Genomic DNA, 20,398 nt, shown 5'->3' with positions numbered 1-20,398 from the left:
TTTTCAGCAAGATGATCTGCCAATGCTTGTCCTTTGATCGCCTTTTGAGTTATGTAGACGATATCAAACTCACTTAATAGTATCTGTCACTTGGCTAACTTTCCAGTCGGCATGGGTTTCTGAAATATATACTTCAAAGGGTCCATCCTAGATATGAGGTATGTAGTATAGACACAAAAGTAATGCCTCAACTTCTGGGCCGTCCAGGTGAAAGCACAACAAGTGCGCTCTAGTAGAGAGTACCATTTTTCGTAAGGTGTGAATTTCTTTACTCAAGTAATGAATGGCTTGCTCCTTTTTTCTTGTCTCGTCATGTTGTCCCAGAACACATCTGAAGGCTCCATCTAATACAGATAGATAGAGTAGCAAAGGTTGTCCCGGTTCTGGTGGGACCAAGACTGGTTGTGTGGGCAGGTGCTTCTTGATTTTGTCGAAAGCTTTCTGACAATCCTCAGTCCCGCTTGTTTTGGCGTCTTTCCTCAGCATCTTGAAGATGGATTCACATATGACTGTGGACTGTGCTATGAAGTGACTGATATAGTGTAGACGTCCTAGGAAACTCATCATATCCTTTTTGCTCCTAGGAGGCGGTAATTCCTGAATAGCCTTGACTTTAGACGGATCCAGCTCGATCTTTCGATGACTGAGGATGAATCACAACAACTTTCCTACGGGAACCCCGAATGCACACTTTGCAGGGTTTAGCTTCAGATTGTACCTCTTTAACCTGTCAAAGAACTTTCTCAAGTCTGCTATGTGATCTGCGACCCTCTTGGATTTGACAATGACATCGTTCACATACATCTCTATTTCCTTGTGTATCATATCATGGAAGATAGTTGCCATGACTCTCATGTAAGTAGCCCCAGCGTTCTTTAGACCAAATGGCATCATCTTATAGTAGTATACCCCCATGGTGTAATAAAAGCAGTTTTCTTTACGTTTTCTTCATCCATCCAGATCTGGTGATAACCCGCGAATCAATTTACAAAGGATTGGAGTTCATGCTTGGCGCAATTATCGATTAGGATGTATATATTTGGTAGTGGGAAGTCATCTTTGGGACTTGCTCTGATTAAGTCCCTATAGTCAACACATACTCTAACTTTTTCATCTTTCTTCGGTACTGGCACAATGTTAGCTAACTAGGTTGGGTACTCAACAACCCTGAGAATTTTGGCCTTGATCTTCTTGGTAACTTCCTCCTTAATTTTCAAGATCATATCTGGTTTGAACTTTCTGAGTTTTTGCTTCACTGGCGGATACATGGGATTAGTAGGCAACTTGTGAGCCACTATGGACGTGCTTAGACCGGTCATGTCATCATATGACCATGCAAAAATATCCTCATACTCCTTTAAGAAACGGATGTACTCTTCCTTCTCTGTTGGTGATAAGTGGATGCTGATGCGAGTCTCCTTGACGGTATCGGCGTCCCCCAAATTTATAGCTTCAGTTTCGTCGAGGTTGGACTTAGGCTTATTCTCAAAGTTTTCAACCTCCCTAACAACTTCCTTAGGTATCTCTTCTTCTTCATCCGAATAACTATTCTCATGTTGTGTTGCCTCATTACATGTCACAGTCACCGGTTCATCAGGAAAAGTAACAATAACGCTGTAGAAAGAAAAATATGAAAGATAATAATAAATAATAAAGAGCAATGCATTTGATTAACACTTAAAACATCCAAACGAGTACTGATCGATGAATCGAGCATTTATTTTGAAACAAGTGAATCTTAAAAACAAATTACTGAAAATCTTAAATGCCTAGAATGGCTATAGGAATAAAATATGCCAAGCTACCCAGGGACTCGGCGGGCTCAGGATGGTGTGGCGATCCAGTTTCTGAGAACAGCTCCCTTCTTCATGGTCTAAATAGTGAGGCCTTTTTCCTCCTCCTCCTCCTCCTCAATTATTGCACTGCAGTCCATGTCTCCATCCTCCAAGAATAGATTCCTCAGCCCGCTAATGCTTCTTCTTCTGCAGTTCCCCATATTGTATCAGCTTGGTGAAAAGTCTGATTCAGATGCGGCACCGGTTGCTCGAGAGGGTAATAAGGTCCGCGCTATGGAGGCGACCAATCATCATACTCCTGCCATGTGTACTGATATCTGAGCCCGAAGGTAGTACCGTGATGCTTCAGCTGTATCGGCTTAGTAATACCCTGAATATTCTTCCCAAGCCCTCTGTCGGGTTCATATCCATACCATGCCAGTATTCTTTCTCTTTTGCTACTCCACCATTTGTCTTTCTCGACGGCATTGACACGTTCGATGTGATGATAAGTTTCCCCTCCTAACCTTCTTCTGTTTTCAACAACCGGGATGGTTTGACTGGTGTAAATAGGATTACTCCTATCTCCGTGAATGATCACCTCCTGATGGTTCCATTCGAATTTCACGGATTGATGTAGTGTGGATGGCACAGCCCTAGCGGCATGTATCTATGGTCGGCCCAACAGAAGATTGTATGAGACCGATATGTCGAGCACTTGAAATTCAACGTCGAACCAAGTTGGCCCCATCTGTAGACAAAGGTTGATTTCCCCAATCGTGGTCCTTTGGGACCCATCGAAAGCTTTCACATTCATGCTCCCTACCCGTATTTCATGGAAACCTTTGCCCAGTCTTTTCAGAGTATCCAACGGACAAATATTGAGGCTTGAACCTCCATCAACCAAGACCCTAGCAATGAACTTGTCTTAAAATTGCACTGTGATATGCAATGCTCTATTGTGATTCAACTTCAGGCGACAACTCATCTTCGTGGAAGATTATCTTATGACTTTTCAGCACCTGCCCTACCATATTGGCCATCTCCCTGCAAGTGATATTGTTGGGCACGTAGGCTTCACTTACACCTTTATCAGAGCATTCTTATGTGCCTTTGAATTTTGCAAAAGTGACAGTATGGATATCTGAGCTGGGGTTTTGTTCAAATGATTAATGCCAGAATATTCCCTTGCTTGCACTTTCCTCCAAAGGTCATCTGGTCCTGTTTCAATGATAGGCTACTTGGCAGTAGCATCCTTATTTGTCCTCCCAAAGGTTCAGGTGTATAGATTCTCCCGGTCTTGGTCATTCCCTGCGCAACATCGGATTCCTCCATCTTTGCCTTTCCTTTTCGCCTAGCCTCGGCAACATAATCCCAGGGTATCGCTTTTGATTTGAAAGGAGGTGTGGTTGATACTATCACCATGAAAGGTGTGGCCACTTCCACTTCAAATGGAACAGGGGTAGCTGCAGGCGGAGCTACCTCTACTTCAAATGGAACTGATGCAGTTATCTCAACTTCGATTGGTGACTGAGTCTGCACTACAATGGGAGTGAGTGTGACTGCAAGTTTAAAGTCATCTCCCTCTCGAATAAGCTCGATTGACCCCTCAGGATCCCATTCTTCATCCATTTCTATCACATGTATCCCGCCACCCCTATGATCAGGGAGGGTGTTGTTGCGGACATTGGGTGCATCTTCCTTTGCTTGTATAACCTTGTTGTCAATCAGTGTTTGGATCTTGTCTTTCAATGTTCGGCACTCGTCAGTGGTGTGCCCTTTCATACCAGAATGGTATGCACAAGTATTGTTTGGATTGACCTATTGGGATGGATTCTCTAATGCCACAACAGGAATAGGGGTGACATAACCAACGACTTTCAACCTTTCATACAGTTGGTCGATGGGTTCAGCAATAACGGTGTACTGTCTGGGTGGCTTACGGTCAAAGTTTGGTCGTGGTCTTGGAAAATTTTGGCGAGTTGGAGGTAATTGGAAATGAGATGGTTGGGAATTATAAGTATGATAGGCAGTGGCTCGTTGGGAATATCTGGGAGACGAGGGTTGATATGTGGGTAGTGGTGCTTGGTATATGGGTGGAAGTGTTTGATATCTGGGTGGATGTGTTTGATATGTAAGTGGAGATTTCAGGCCTTGAGCTACCATTACTTCCCCAACAACTCTTTTCTTTAATATGCCGCCTGATTGCAATGCTTTTTTTTTGGCCTGTAATGCCTCAAAATTTGTTAGCATCCCGCTTTTGATACCTTCCTCAATTCTTTCACCAAGATTGATGATATCAGAGAATTTATGATTTTCTATAACCATTAATCTTTCATAATACTGCGGATCCTGTGTTCTGACGAAGAACTTGTTCATCTAATCCTCGTCCAAAGATGGCCTGACCTTGGCCGCTTCCTACCTCCAACGAGTAGCATACTCGCAAAAGGTTTCGGTGGGTTTCTTCTTAAGATTCTGGAAGTAGAAAACATCTGGTGCATTCTCTGTATTGAACCTGAACCGGTCTATGAAATCCGACGCCATACTCACCTAATTAGACCATTTATTGGGATCTTGGCTGATGTACCAGGACAAAGCATCTTCAGTAAGACTCCTCATAAAGAGTTTCATCTAGATCTTTTTGTCTTTCCCGACCCCGACAAGCTTGTCATAATAGGTCCTCAGATGAACCTTGGGATCACCTGTACCATCAAACATCTTGAACTTGAGAGGTTTGTATCCCTCCGGCAGTTCTACATCTGGCTGTATGCATAGGTCTTCATAGTTCAAACCTTCTATTCCTTTGCCTCCTTCGACACCCTGAACTCGACTCGTCAACTTCTTGAGTTCTTCAGCCATATTTTTAATAAACAGGTTCTTCTCGGAGGATTCTGGGGTGTAGGAGATTGGTTGGATAGAGTGAGGCACAGTTTCCACGTATATGTGGTTGTTTTGGTGAGTGCCCGGTAACTGGGTGTAGTGGTGGTCATTGGTGGAGTTTTGAGGGTCAGGAATGGGTTGTGGGGTATTTTGGGAAGTATGATAAGTGGCGGTTGGTGGGTAATGAATTGGTTGATGGTGGTGTTGTGGCAGAGTTGGTATTGGTAGGGGATTAAGATTTTGGGGTGGGGTTGCATATTGATGCAGTGCAGGAGGGTTTTGCGGATGTTGGTTTGGTATGTTTTGGGAAGGTGCCGGGTTGTTTGTGTTTTATTGGTTGATGTTGGGGACATTCACGGTGAGTGACAAGTTTGCCAAGTTGTGGACCTGCTCAAGTTCTCCCTGTAGTTCTAATATCTTTTGTTCCAACCTCAATACTAGATCATTTGGTGCCGGGGTACTCCGACCATCTGAAGCTTCTGCTTTCTCAGCATTCTCCTTTCGAATACCACTTAAATCGTCCATTTTTACTTTTCCTTTGACTTTTGTATTATTTGGAGGAAGAGGTAGATGGCCTCTAGATCTGGTGTGATATGCTGATGATGCAGTATGAGTGAACCAACCTTAGGGAATGAGAATACGAAATAAAGAAAAATGAAAAGGTAAACAAGTCAGTAGGGATTCTGAGATGTTTGCAATATTTAAACACATATTGCGGGAATGTAAATTCATGTCCTAATTTTGGAGCCTTGTTATGCCCGAGGTAGGCCTAGTGACAAATAAATTTGGAGAAATTTAATGCCAATAATTGCCTCATTTCATTAAAGTAAAAGTAAACGAACCAAAACAAAACTAAATAAGATAATGTCACTAATAGCTCTTAGCCTTAATACATTTGAAAGGAAAGCAACTAAATCTAATCTACTTGGTCCCAGAAGGACACTCTCCAGACTGGATGCTCTTGTCGATCAACTCTCCCAACTCGCGCAGGTTCAGCAGCAGGAATGCCCTTGCAAGATGCCCTCCTTCGTTTCCTTCAGCGTTCTCGCAGTCAGTGACCATTTTCTCATTTTCCCTTCCAACTCCATTAAACTGTACTCCAGGTATTCTAGCCTCTCGCTGGATTTAACAATTCTTTCTTTCCACTCATTAATCATCTCCATATCAGCCTTGTGCAGTGCCATATGCTCGGCTTCAGACTCTCGAACTCTTTTCCGCAGCTTGTTGTACTTCACCTCAGCTTTAGCAACCTCGTCTATGACCCTGTTTCCTGGCCCAGCCCTTGGCTCAATGACCCCAGTTATGTTGTCCTCCAACCACTAAGGGTAAAGCTATGAGTAGCCCGCGTGGTATCGGTATGGCTCAATAGTATTCTTCTCCACAATAATCTTTAAGGTCCACATGTGTTGCGCTTCGTTCTTATACGGGATGGCGTCACCTTGGAAATTGGCTCTGAAGTGACACATTTTGGCGACCCGTGGTATACTTTGTCTCCTGCCTGCTTGTCTCATAACCCTAAGAGGAGCGTAAGGGTATATGTCGCTCAACCCGATCAACACCAAGTGTGGAAAATACTTAGATCTGATGATGAATTCATCGGTAGGGAACCACTCGAACATCCACTGGACTTGATCCTCAGTCAAATTTTCGAAAAGCTGTACCCATCCCACAACATCCTCTGGCTGAGCAAACATGTCTGGAATGTAGTTCATTCTTTTGGGATGATTGAAGGCTATATGATCATTCCGCGGCCTTCACCGAAATTCTTGATGGTATTGTCCCTTTTGGAGATGTTCGAACAACTAGACCTGTAGCAGCAAGTTGCAACCCTCAAAGAACCTGAACCCCTTCTAACATCGCTCCAAAGCCCAGTATATGTCTGCAACGATCATAGGGATGATAGTGTATGTCTCTCCCTCGATCCCGTCCATTAGAGTTTTAGTCACTATGGCCAACCTACTATGGATCCTGTCCCCTTGGATTGGGAATACCAGCATGCCCAAGAAATACATAATAAACACGAAGACCCTACGATGAATCCAACCTAAAGAAGTGATTGAGAACTCATCATCAAAAATACGGTAGGAGCTGCTGTGACCGTATCTTTCATAAAGGAACTCAAAAGGTATGTAAGAGTCCTTTAGGTATTTCAAATTGTCATTCTTCTTCAGTCCCATCATTTTCAGAAATCCCATAGCAATGCGATTTTCAGGTGCTAATAGATTAGGGCTATCCCAAGGCAACCCAAAAATCCTCCTATTTCTTCTAGAAGGGGTGTCATTTCTATGTTCCCAAAACGGAATACAACTCTTTCCTTGTCCAAAAACATAGTTGCAGCCATCAACATTTTGTTGAGTTGAAGATGCATCAGAGAAGGAAAGTTTCCTAGGACTCATTTCACATGATTTTGGTCACATGAAGGAAGATCCCTCCACCAATCTATCAAGAGTGAGGGTGTGCTAACCATACCAAATCTGGGGACCTCGTGCCTCATTTTCTGCAAAAGCAAAGAGAGTTAAGCCCTTTCCCCCTGATCAGGTTCGTCTATTTATACAGTAATGTTTAGCATATTGGCACTTATTTCTCCAAATTAATGCACATAATCATGGTTACATCCGTTGGGATTATGGAAAATCCGATGGACTTTTGGACAAGGCTTGTCTTAAAGGGTTATTAAGTGGACAACATATTGACCCGACTAGGTTTGACCATGATGCATATACAATTTAATCAGAGTAGGGTTGCTATAGAGGTCTAGACTGGGACCCTCAAGCGGACAACTTGAGGGGGAAAGGCACGAAACCGTCGAACGCACCGCTGATCGACTAGTTTTACCGCAAATACGCCTTTTCGAATTTAAAGGGTGATATATAGGAAGAGCGAAAATACTCATCAAGCGTTGCTATAGGATTAATTATGCACGAGTGGAATATGATGTTGAGCATGATTTATGCAACAATAAATATCATGTATCAAGTATTTGCACGTAAGAATAAAAAATGCAGTATTTAAATAATTGAAAGACAGTTACAGAAAAGAAAACAAAGAGACAAGTCAGTTTCAGGAATAAAAGAATCATAAATGCTTGAAAATAGACAGTTAAATTCAAATAAGGGGAAATGGTACGTGGGATAGAGCATGCTTGGACTAATTCACAAAAGATAAGTTCGTTATGGTAAGAGCCTAAAAATATCCCCAGTGGAGTCGCCATGCTGTCGCACCCCCTTTTTTCCTTTTTTGATGGGGAAATCCGGGTTACGACATTTATGGGGGAAATAACTCGTTTCCTTTTGGGAATTGAGTATTCGAAGAGTCGCCACCTAACGGATTATGGTGCGTTAGGCCACCTAGAGTAATTAACTCATGTAACTAGTTTGCATTACCAGAGATTAGGGCAAGGGCTCGAAATAACCTTGGGGGGAAGGTGTTAAGAACCCCTCGCGGTCCACAACAGTGGGTCCCGACCGAACTTAAACTATGTGAATGAGTCCTTTTACAAATAAATAATTTTAACACATATTTGCAAATAAAGGCAAGTTTTTGACGTTCTAAGTACATGTAGGATTCAAGTAATGAAAGTAATGGAAAAAGGGTTTGAACAACTTGCACATATGTAAAGAAAGTAAATTCATTTAAACAACGGGAGTTGGGAAAGAGGGGTCCTAGGTTGGTTAGCCTACAGGATCATACCCACACAATGCCCGGTAATCATTCCTCAATGAGGGGCTACATGTGACATTAGCATGTAGTCATCATATCCTTACTACCCAATTCCCTCCCCTTGGTCATAGCCTAAAGCGTTCTATCAACCTTGAAAAATATCCTATGCGTGCATTACCCGTCCTTTCCTTGTGGCCCTGGATGCATTTAAGACCTCTAATTTAGGTAGTTCTAGACCATCCTAAGGTACTTAAAGGAGAAAAACCTAGGCGTCAATTAAAACAATTAGAACTACATTAAAGAGAACAATTAAAGGCTCACATTTACCTCCACAAACATAACAAGTACGTGCACATCTCAAACAACAATTTCAAGTATTTAAGAGAAAACCTTAGAACATGATATCTAGGTGACCAGAGATTATACAGTACTGAATTAGGACCAAAGTGTCAAAGACATATTCAGCTTGCCTACTGATTTTAGACCTGTTTGAAATGAGCAGTCACGGATAACAGAACATAGTTTTACAGTTGCAGGATTTTTAAGCGCCCTATAGGCTTGCCTAGGAGTATAATAGTGATATCCTATGAGCATGATATCTATTATTGTTAAACAATTTTATAATAAACAATTTTAAATGGGTAATTTAAATTCTATAGGCATGCTTTCTAGTGATATTGATTAACACGTAAAGAGTAGGTTATTTAATTAAACTAATTCCGAACTTACTAGTAAAAGCTTAGAGTTAAACTGATTTTAGGTCTAACTAAACTGGTTTTAGATCCTATAGGCATGATTTCTATTTGAACATAAGGTGAAGCGAGCAAGATTTATTTGATCAAAGCGAAATCCCTGTAGGTATGATTTCTATTAAAACTGATTTTAATCCTATAGGAATGATTTCTAAGGAGATGAATTTGAATACATGCTGTAATGGAAACTGAACTTCAATTACTTTACACCCTATAGGCATGATATCTAATTATAAAGCTGATTTAGATCCTATAGGCATGACTTCTAATTGTGTGAAAGTAAATCATGAAAAATTTATTTAAACCAAAGCAGATCCTATAGGCATATTATCTAACAAACACATTTGAATTGAAATAGACCCTATAGGCATGTTATCTACCTGATTTTACCCACAATATGCAAATACCCACCATTTTTCACTAATCACCTCAATGTTTGTATACAATAATTATTACAGACCAAGAACTGAATATAAATTACACAAATAAAATAGAAGCTAAGCTATAGGGAGCCTGAAGTAGGCCCAAAACAGTCATGGTGTACCAAGCCCTTACTGGTCTCAAATAACCAAAGTTCCATAGCCCAATTCATGTCTAGGTGTGTTAGAGTTCCCTGAGGACCTCAAGGATCCCGGGCAGTGCTCACACCTAGACTTTCCTCAAACAAAGACTGATTATGTGCAGTGTGGAAGTGCCAACCCTGATATGCCAGAGTTCAGAGAGATCTCAAGGGTCTCAAAGCAGTATACATATTGGAGGGGCAGTACTTAGTAATCTAAGAGTAATGTGAGAGTGCATAATGATTTGAAAGAGTTTGGCAAGCAGTAGCAAGAGGGCCTTAGTAATGAAAAAGGATTTTTTGAAACCACTACATAGTTAGGGTGGAAAACAGTTTGAGAAAACATGAAGAACATTTTTTAGGATCAGAGAGCAAGTCACAGAACACACAGTTTCAGAATAGACTTCACACAAGGAGAAAGGGGTAGGGGACACCTAGAATGCACCTTAGTGATGGCCAAACAAATACACAGATTCCTCAAGAAGTTATGGAATTGACAAGTTAGTTACAAAGTTATGTTTAGAACACACAGGTCTTAGACACAAATAGGATCTCATTAGTAAAGTAGAGCAAGTTAGACTTAGATGAACAAACTAGACAAACACTTCATGAAACATTCAAGGTTTTAGAAATACTAATCATATACAAAACATTCAGAATTTAGACATGCTGGGTGAGATAGTAAACACACAATGCAGCTTGGACATACTAGTAAAAAAATTATCTAAAGCAGGATTGGCATGCTAAACAGTATACTAGCTATAGCTTTTAACAGAATAAACTTAAATATGCTGAGTGACACAGTAATCTAGATATGTTGATTACTTGAATAGAATAGCAAATAGAACTGGAAATCATAACTAATGAACTGCAGCAACAAAGAAAAACACATAGTTTTGGAATGGGAATTGAATCAGGACATACCAGTTAAGGAGAGAATACAGAGTATAGAGCAGAGATGGTGTAAGTAGCCAGCCTTGGCTTACAACCGGTTGGATTAGTGAGAATTACAAGTAACATAAGAGAATATAGAGCTTTTGAGAGTGTAGATGAACTAATGTTCATGTCTAAAAGTGAGGAGTAAGGAGAGTATATATAGCAGTTAAGAGCAAGGAAAAATAAGGTAAAGGGAATCAACCCTTCTGCAATTAAGGAAGCCACATAATCAATTATACACCAATTAGTGTAATTTTCCCTTAATTAAGGGTAATTAACCAACGGTATTTGCAGAATATATTTAAGGAAAGAAAAGCAAACGAGCAATTAGGGGTAAATAGATAGAAGTTTAATTAACGAAATGATCAGTAAAGAATCAGTGAATATCACGGTTAATTGAATAAGGTAATAAAGCTAATCAAGATTGTAAATAAAAAGAATAGTTAGGAATCAACACATAGGTCTTAACAAAACAAACTGATAAATCAAGAATCCAAATCAATCACTGATTTAAGGAGAAAAGTATAGGTTTGCCATGAATAGGCAAAAAATGAACATAGATATATAGAATAAGCAAAAATTCAAACCAAGAACATCAATAGAGGCACATTAGGAGGAAGAATCGCAGATACCAAAGCATAGGGCAAAGTCAGTACACAAGTAACCTAGACAAACTTAGAATCCAAACAATAATGTCGAAAAATTAGGGCTTTTAGCATAAACGAGTTAGGGTTAAAGCAAACCTCATGAAATTGGTTAGAACACATAAGAAATAGAAGGTTAAGCACTCAAAATTATCAAACATTTTGGGGAAAGAAAATTTCGGGAAACCCTAGTCATAGAAGTCAAAAACTTGAAGTATTGTAGTGTTTAAAATCGGTCATTAGTAGAGGAATAAGAGAAACTTAAAGAAAAATTACAAAAACTTTGAAAACACTTCAAGAATGCAGAGATCCAAACAGTAGATAGCAAAGAACCCAAAATATAATGCTAAAATCGGTTAACAGTAAAGAAATAATAGATTTTTAAAGAAAAGTCATTGACAAACTCAGAATCCTTCCAGATCTACAAAGATAGGGACGGATTCATGGTCAAAGATTAGGGTTTTAAGGAGAGATGGGAGGGGTAAAGAAAATCTAGTTTTGAACCAGAGACTTGAACCATGGAACTCCAATAGAAATTACTCGCAAATTATGGACGAACCCTTGAAGAGCTTTGAACGAAATCTGGACCAGATCTCTTTGAGGTTCTTCCACAAAATCACATAATCGAATAACCACGGGGATACGAGACAAGTAAAGGCTTCGTACAACCATAGGACGCCATAGATCGGACAAGGATTCAGAGGATTAGGGTTGATTTTGGGTGACGACGATTAGGGTCAGGGGTTGGTTTCGGAGAGAACAAGAGATGAGGGGATCCAAAGGGGGGTGTTGGTGAGAAATGGCTAGGTTTTGGGGTCGTTTAGGGCAAAAAAAAGAAGGGTTTATTTGTGGTCGTTGATCTCTGTGATCAACGGCCGAGATTGAAAGGGTTTGGGGCCGGATCGGGTATTAGGTTTGGGTTGGGTATGTTTTGGGTTAAAATTGGGTTGAGTATTGGGTCCAATTTATAATCAAAATTGAATAGAAAATGGGGCCAGATTTTAAATAGACAATTTAATAACTAAATAATTTGTAAAAAATGATAAATGAATACCAAAATATCTTTGTGCACTAAAAATGATTTAAAATAGTTTTAATATTTTAAAAATATAAAAGATCATTTTATGCATAAATTATGTAATTGTACATTAGTACGGGCTATTTTTGCAAAAATATGCAATTTAGCTTAAAAAATATAAATGTAATTACAAAAATACACTAAAAATATTTAAACACTATGTTGGCATAAATAATAAATTTAAGTGACTAAATCATCACAAAAGTAGTATGAAGAATAATTATTGGATATTTATATAATAAAAGAGGAGAAATAAATTAATTTGGAGTCTTTAAAACTATAAAAAATTATAAAAAAGCTTATGCATGCTTATAACTGCATATGTATATTTTGAAAGTATATATATGTATTAAAATATGTGAGGGAAAAATTGGGTATCAGCACACTCTATGTATTTCATGTTTAATAGAACAAATGTGTAGTCTGAGCATCCGGACAGTAAATAGATGACTTCAACACCTGCATAAGACCAGAACCATTCAGTACTACCAAACACCCAGTCTATATAACCGTATATCCTATCTTCAGCTCCCCCTTATTAGTCCAGGAAAATTGAGCCCCTTTCTTGGTTATTAACCCTACACCAATGTCACTAATGCATTGCTTGAAATCCGCTACTTCAATATGGTGCACAGGTGTCACATTTATTTTGTCCCCCACTGATAAGACACTATTGAAGTCCCCCATGATCAACCAAGGACCTCTAGTTGCTGCATTAATGTTCCTCAATTGATCCCACAAAGGTCTTCTATCGACAATAACATGTAACCCATACACAATAGTTAGATAACTATGGAATACAAAATTTCTATCTTGTACATGGCAATGAATCAGTTGTGAAGATAACTTCAACACCACTAGATTCACATTTGCTGCCTTCCAGCCCAACTAGATCCTACCATTAGGTGCTTCAAAGTAGTTATCAATAAATTCTCATTTTCGACCTATCTTTTTTGAATAATCCTTGCTTTGTTCTGTTTAACAATAGTCTCCAAACACCCTACCATATCAATTCTATTTGTTGTTAAGAAAGTTTTAAACTCCCTCTGCTTAAAGGACTTGTTTAGTCCTCATATATTCCACGTGCTGAATATCATGATATTGGTATAGTGGTTGGAGTATGCCCTTTGTTAAACCTCTGAGATTGGCTATGCTCAGTACCTCCATTAATATCAGGAGGCTCACTCTCTTGAATCCTCAATGTAGCATACTTATTTCTCTTGGTCAACTCCTCATAATCAATTGTTGGTTGTCTTCTTTACTTGATCTATCATGATATACCATTGCTTGTTTGCCTCTTTCCCTAACCTGTATTTGAACCTCCTGTGGATCTTCATGTAGATCCTTCTTGTCATTAGTTACTTTGTCAGCATTAGGGGGTTCTATCTCCTCAGTTGTGACAACTTTAGTTCTCAACTCCCATTTCTGCTTCTTAACCTTCTTCTTCTTCATTGGCTTCTGTGCTTGTTGTTCCAATTTACATTCTCCATTAGAGTGGTCAAATTGACTACATTCCTGGCATAATTTAGGCTTCCATTCGTAACCTACTATTTGTTCCCTTATGCCGTCATCAGGATGCTCTATATTAGTGCATCTCGTAAGGACTGGGTAATATCCATTTCTATAAGCACTCGAGTATAGGATATTCTTTCACACTGAGCTGTGAGTTTGTCTATGCATATAGGCTTTCCCAAGAAACTCGCAATTCTTCCTAGATTTCCCTCACCCCAACATTTGATAGGTAAAACTGGGAAGGTGACCCAAAATGGTATCACACGCATATGCTCTTTGTTAAACTCAAAATCAGGTTCCCAATTCTTCAGTACCATAGGTCTGTTATTGAATGTGTATGGTCCCTTTCCCATAATTTGTAATTTTCCCCCTACTAATTCAATCGAAATATGAAGTAACCATCATCATTTAAGAGTACCTTTGGTGTAGTGACTGAACCCTAAACCTCATAAACAAATTTCAACATCTCTTTGAATGTTGGATTCCCTCCCATACCTATGAGTGCCAATTCCCATTTTTGAAATTGCTGCTCGATTTCTTTCTGGTTAAGCTTAATAATTTTTACTCCATCCCTAACCTCAGGTGGGTAGAAATTGAGTTGCAGTGCTTGATGCGTTGTTCTGTTTGTCCGACCACATATGACATGGTTCTCTTTGCTTCCCTAGATCCAGCAAAATTGGTCAACCTTGCTGTCGTAGCCATAGTATTCTCCGTTAGTTTAGTAATTTTAGCTTCCTTAGGCGGCGGAGCTTGCATGATTGTCGGTATACTCCCCATCCCTAGCATCCAGTGTAGCAATTGCACCGGAGCTAGTTGTTGTGCGATTCGCGGTTCAGGCGTTACCATTCGATTATTATTATCCTTATTTTCGTTAGGCGTCTTCGATTGTTGCAAATTAGGGTTCAGATTACTTTTTCGGCGAGTCATCATCGTTGGCGCACATTAGCTATCCTTGCTAAACATGTGCCTCCAGAGCCACCTGGTTACCCACTTTAAATCTTTATAATTTTAGAATCTACTTCATTAATGCTATATTTTAAAAAAGGTTCTATTTATGGTGGAGAGACTATTTTAAAGAAGAATAGGAGAAGGAGAATAAAAATACAATAGAAATAAAATAAATTAAAAGAAAGGGATGGTCGAAAAAAAGGAAAAAATAAAATTTTTGAAGGATAATTTGAAAAAATAAATTTATAGTAAGGATACTTTTGTCTTAAAAAAATTTAATTTTCTGTTTCTGCTATTGCTTTTTAGAAGAAACTAAAATTAAATCTGCTTCTGCTGTTGGTCAAAAGCACTTCTCCATTTTGGCCAAACACATCAAATTTCTAAAAAAATATTTCCTCTGGTCCACAATAAGTGACCAGTTTGCCTTGAGCACACCCATTAAGGAAATACTAAAATCTAAACAAAAATAGGTAGTGTGACTAAATTACCTTTAATTAAATGTTGCAGTGTAATTTAATGTGGGGAGTAAAAGACTTATTAGGGATACATATATAAGGGTAATTTTGAAAAAAAAATTAATTAATTTTTATTATATAAATGGACACTTATTTTGAACCAAAATAAAAAAGGCAAATTGAGCACTTATTGTGGATCGGAAAGAGTACTTTTTTTGGCAAAAAAAATACTGTTAGCCTCCCATAAGCTTGGCCAAACAGGCTCGAAGTCCGCCTTTTTCAAATTCTTTTTCTTTTATTGTTTGGAATTTAGAAAGTGGTGCCAAATACTCCTTTTTGAGCAGCATTGACTGTGCAATGCAAGCAGAATTTGAAGGACAAACAGTAGCAGGTCCCAATTCCCATGTTCTATGCCAAACTGAAATAATTGTAGAAAGAGAATAGTAGAAGAATTGACAACGAAGTAGTTTCAGAAATTAGGTAAGCTTTCAAATTATAATTAAATCAATTGGAAATGATTTCTACTCATAATGAAGAGGTTGAGTAAAGGAAATAAACATGTTCCGAGAATATCAAAAATTACAAATTTCAAAAGTCCCCATTTAATTCAATTAAACAAGTTCACGTAAAACAAGATAGTTATGTGGGGGACAAAAACACCACATTAGTCAAACAAGATGATAACCAGGAGCCAATGAGTAAATAGTACTTACTCCACAAGTAAGCAAACAATAAACACAGTCAATAGTTCTTCTTTCTTCTCTAACAAAGATTTCAACTTAGTACTTAATTTTGTTGAAAACTCCAAGATCAATCATGAGTGAAGAAGGCAAGGATAGTCATCATCATCACCATGGCCATCACCACCACCATCATCACCATGAGGACGACCAACCACCTCCACCAGCAGCAGCAGAATATGGTACTTTTCAACCACCTCCTCAATCGGTAGTCGGTTTCCCTCAACCAGTACCTCCACCGGGGGCATTTGAACCTTCCCCTGAATACTATGCTCGTGGTTATCAGGCTGTTCCAGGTAACCCCCTTTGCTCCTCATAATTCACCATCAATATCTGTACAAATTCATTTCTTGAAATACTTCAACTTTATTTGATTTTTGGGTGATAAGTTTGTGTCTTTTGCAACATTCAGTTGAATTATGCTGAGTATGTAAACCAGAAAACTATCTGTTTTTAGATTTAGTTGAAAAAGTTAGATTACTTATTTGTTCTATGGATTTAAATTTCAGAATTCTGCTGGATAATATCGGTGACACTCTGTGCGCACTGCTTCACATTTGTGCATTCTTTGCTTACTTTCTCTCTCTTTCTTCTATAGTTAGTAAATACAAAGGCGGATCGGTGATTTAAACTTGATAAGATTAACTTCTACATTCTCACCAGTCACCATTGAGCACAATGCACTTTTTCAACTATGATGGTTGATATTTTAATATTTCTTGAAATATTAGTTACTTTTCACATGTACATTTATGCTCCGTGTAAAAAGAGCTGGTTGAGTTCAAGCCGTTAATTGTACACGCTGAGTAAATACAATTGCCTCCCTACATTACAGTTTATTTTGTTACTAAATATGTTTCTGATGAACTAAGTGTAACATGTAAAGAAGTATAGTTTTCCGGATTGTAATTGTTCTCTTTGGACATTTACTGAGTTCTGGCATTTGGGACATAAACTGTTGTTTGTTAAGTATGTAAGAACTGTTGGCACTTTAACTTTGTTGGCTCTTTTCCTTGTATATTAGGCTATGCGGTTGATGAGAGGAGACCTGTGAGAGAGCCTCGCCTTCCTTGCTGTGGTATTGGTCTTGGCTGGTTCTTGTAAGTTCCCTATTTTCTTTACCCAAAGACTGATAACATCACATTCCTAGTCCAATTATGTTGACTTTCTTTGTTTAGTCACATGTTGAGGTTTAAATTCAGCAGTATTCATTTTTGCTAACAGTAGGTTTTGTTCTGATTCATTATTGCTAACAGTATGTCCTCTGATTCTGGAATCTTTTTGGCACAAGACAGATATAACATGTTGTGCTTCCTTCTTATCTGGTTCCAGGGAAGGTAGAGATGTGCTGCCACTTTAGAGGAGTCATTCAACTAGATAACCACTCAAAAGTCAAAGTTAATGGAAGAAAAGGAAAAAATACGTCCTGTTTGCCCTTTGGAAAATGTAAACTAGAAAATGCTTATACTTGCTCTTTCATGTTCCCCTCCGAAAACATGTTTTGATGGAGCATTAAGTCCAGTTTGAATACCATCACAAATTGTAGATGGATTGAAATTATCTTAGTGGTAAAAGGCATCTAAGGGGCTTGACATGCTCCTTTGCATATGAGTTTCTTCTTTCTTCTATTTTCTCTAATACCTCACTAATCGGTAAAGTAAGCTAAAAGAAAAAAGAACCTTGAATGTGTTGGAAGCTGTTTATTCTCTGGGAAGGACAAAAAGAGAAGTTTCTCAAGTACATTAATGCTAACATAGTTCATATTAGAGATAAAGGTAGTGGGATCTTTGATCACAGAATAATGACTGAAAGGCTTCTATTGAACTTCTTTGTCAAAAGTGTAGTTTAGCAAACAGTATCCGATATGGAGGTTAGAGCAAAGGTCTGTCTTTCAGGTGTTACTTTTAGGAGTATTATTTTATGGTACCATGTAATGCTGCAGTTTGACCTTCCTTATACAGTTAAAGGATGTCTGGAATACAATGAAGTGAGATTTCTATTTTTGTTTTTTGAAGGTTCATTACTGGTTTCTTTCTTGCTGCCATCCCTTGGTATGTTGCTGCATTTATCCTGCTCTGCACTAGATCAGTTGATCATCGAGAGAAACCAGGATATGTTACAAGCACCATTGCTGTAAGTGGTCTCTTTCTTTTATCGTTTTTTCTTTTTGGTGATACCTTCAACTTGTCTTTCACTTCTAACAAGTTTTTCCTCATGGCATCAGCAGGCCTTATAAGGTCATGGTTAATAACATAACTTTGCAAGTTATTGTAGAAGCGGTCTATGCACTAATTTTTCACTTTTATGGTTATCCTGATTAACTAACATTAGATTATGAAGGGAAAAACTATGATTCATAAGTTAGTAAATGTGGAGATATTATTTGAAAAGAATCTTCATTCTTCTTCTAGAGTTCCATAGCAGGAGGTAAACAGGTTCAATTACAGTAGACATGATGTAGGTGCAGAATTTCACGAATACTTTCAAAAGAAAGACCATTACACTCTTAGCACATCCAAGCTTAATAAATTATGATCACCTGCATGAGAGTGAAAATAAATGCGCATTAATTCAAGATTCATTTAAGAATTTTGTCAATGAAATGGCACACAACTGGTAGAAAGCTGGTTAATCGGAAGTTTGTCTATTATGGTAAACTAGCTATTTGAGATGTAGAGTGATAGAAGATGACAACATGTTCTTCTTAACTTAATACCTCCATCTGATGCTGTTGCGTATTGCAGGCTGTTCTCGCCACAATTGCCATCGTATTTGGTTTAACAAGGATATAATTAGAAACTGGTGATCAACTTGTGTGAAGTACTCATAAGTACTGTGCTAGGTGGCTTGATTAATGCGCGTGAAGATGTCTGTAAAAAATTGCATGTTTTAGATATATGCGTCCTGTATTTGATGAAACTATCCAAAACTCTCATGTTTCTATCAGATGTGCTTATGAGTTATGAGACTGACTGATTCAGACAAGGCAGGAGCATGCATTTTGTGCCCGTGGAAATCAAGTCATATTGAGCAAAGAGTCCCTATTAATCTACTCTGTTGGCTACAACTCTAGGAAGGAAGAAGTAACTAGTAATACCAATTTGTTAGAGTCTAAATTACCATTTTACTCTAGAACTAGAATAGGAGGATAAGATAAAAGGTATGGTGTGCTTCAATTGTGTCTAAGAAGCACAGTTGAATGTATATAGTATTACGAACTTGACGTGCCCTTAGGCTAAAACAAGGGATTCTCAGTGGAAGCAGGCGAATATAACAAAAATAGCAAGACAAATAAGAGTAAGAGAGACTAGGTTACAGCAGGACAATGGGGTGTTATCATCTGTTTCGACCAGTTTAATTTTGTACTTGAAATCCAGATCGGCTAAGAGAATGACCATGTATCAACAAACAAGTTATCTTTGATAAGTTTCATTTCTTTCCTGTTGAGCGACTGCATATTTGGGCCAATAACCACCTGCTTGTAGTTTTGTTGATAGAAGAAATGTTGTACAGGTGTATCTGCGAAAAGTTGTAGTACAAGTTTTTAAGTTTTAACCTATTGGTAGGATCAAGATTAAAATCCAGAAATAAGGTTGGATGATAAAGGAAGTAACTTTCTACCACGAACCTGGTCGATGCATTTGTTTCATTTTTTGGTTAGAGAGTATACACTTGTTACTTTATCATGCCTATGATCTTTGAAAAGTCGTCTCACAAAAATATAAATCTTTAGACAAAAGTAACTAATTAAAGCAAAAATTTCACGATTACAATTCTACAAGTGATACCTAAAGAAAAAGGTCAAATTTCCGGATTTGTAAACCATAGAAAATTTTTCATAAACCAATTAGTATAATGGATACTAATTGGGATTTGGGGTCATTTTTACCTTGTAAAAGTTCCGATAATAGCTTTCGCCTCTCACTCTGTAAGCGTAGGTTTTTTTTAGGCGTAGGGGTTATCTTTCAAAAACCCAATAAAAGTATTGTTTCCTAATCCGGAAAATTATTTGTTGTGTGTAATAAATAACGTATGATAGAATAGTTGATGTATTAATCTATAGATTAGCAAACATATATAGCTCTATGGCAAGGGCGGCTCAAGGGTAAAGTCACTCAAGCAATTGCTTGAGATCCCATATCTAAAGAGGTCCCAAAATTTTCTAGTACTGTATTAAATAGTTGTATCTGTATTTGATGAATTTTTTTTAAAATATTTAGTATATATAAAAAAAGTATATCTTTCATAAATAAGGAAATTATGGGACCGATAAAGATAATTTGGGAATAAAAACAGATATATTTCTTGTCTCCTTTATATATTATGATTATTATCACAAGACCTGCGTTACTTTTATTACTTTCTCTTTAAACTAGTTTTTACTTAATCTTTTATATTCCTTTTAGCCTTTCTAGATTTATAAGTCCATTGTCTCATAAAATATTCTGCCAAATATGAT

At 38.1% G+C, this 20,398-nt stretch overlaps 1 protein-coding gene across 2 annotated transcripts; it reads left to right on the top strand.

Annotated features, from left to right (window-relative positions):
- The first annotated feature begins 15,862 nt into the window (after positions 1 to 15,862).
- Positions 15,863 to 19,410, top strand: LOC107808729 (large ribosomal subunit protein eL20z). Of its 2 annotated transcripts, XM_075223236.1 has the most exons (5): positions 15,863 to 15,919; positions 16,009 to 16,235; positions 16,964 to 17,039; positions 17,955 to 18,072; positions 18,684 to 19,410. In XM_075223236.1, exons 2-5 carry the CDS (start codon positions 16,016 to 16,018, stop codon positions 18,729 to 18,731), a joined length of 462 nt encoding a protein of 153 aa, XP_075079337.1. In that variant the 5' UTR covers positions 15,863 to 15,919; positions 16,009 to 16,015; the 3' UTR covers positions 18,732 to 19,410. The 2 variants fall into 2 exon arrangements, with proteins under 2 accessions (XP_075079337.1, XP_016488771.2); XM_016633285.2 differs by having other exon boundaries at positions 15,869 to 16,235.
- The last annotated feature ends 988 nt before the right edge of the window (positions 19,411 to 20,398 follow it).

The sequence above is a fragment of the Nicotiana tabacum genome, chromosome 10, assembly GCF_000715075.1.
Source record: "Nicotiana tabacum cultivar K326 chromosome 10, ASM71507v2, whole genome shotgun sequence".
NCBI classification, from domain to species: Eukaryota; Viridiplantae; Streptophyta; class Magnoliopsida; order Solanales; family Solanaceae; genus Nicotiana; species Nicotiana tabacum.
Note: the sequence above shows the minus strand (reverse complement) of the source record. Positions and strands in the feature narration are given on the sequence as shown.

What these genes read in the sequence shown, in the direction of transcription:
- LOC107808729 (XM_075223236.1), top strand. Translation starts at nt 16,016, where the DNA reads ATGAGTGAAGAAGGCAAGGATAGTCATCATCATCACCATGGCCATCAC. An exon ending in TGGTTATCAGGCTGTTCCAG is followed by an intron (nt 16,236 to 16,963) that starts GTAACCCCCTTT and finishes CTTGTATATTAG; the next exon opens with GCTATGCGGTTGATGAGAGG. An exon ending in ATTGGTCTTGGCTGGTTCTT is followed by an intron (nt 17,040 to 17,954) that starts GTAAGTTCCCTA and finishes TGTTTTTTGAAG; the next exon opens with GTTCATTACTGGTTTCTTTC.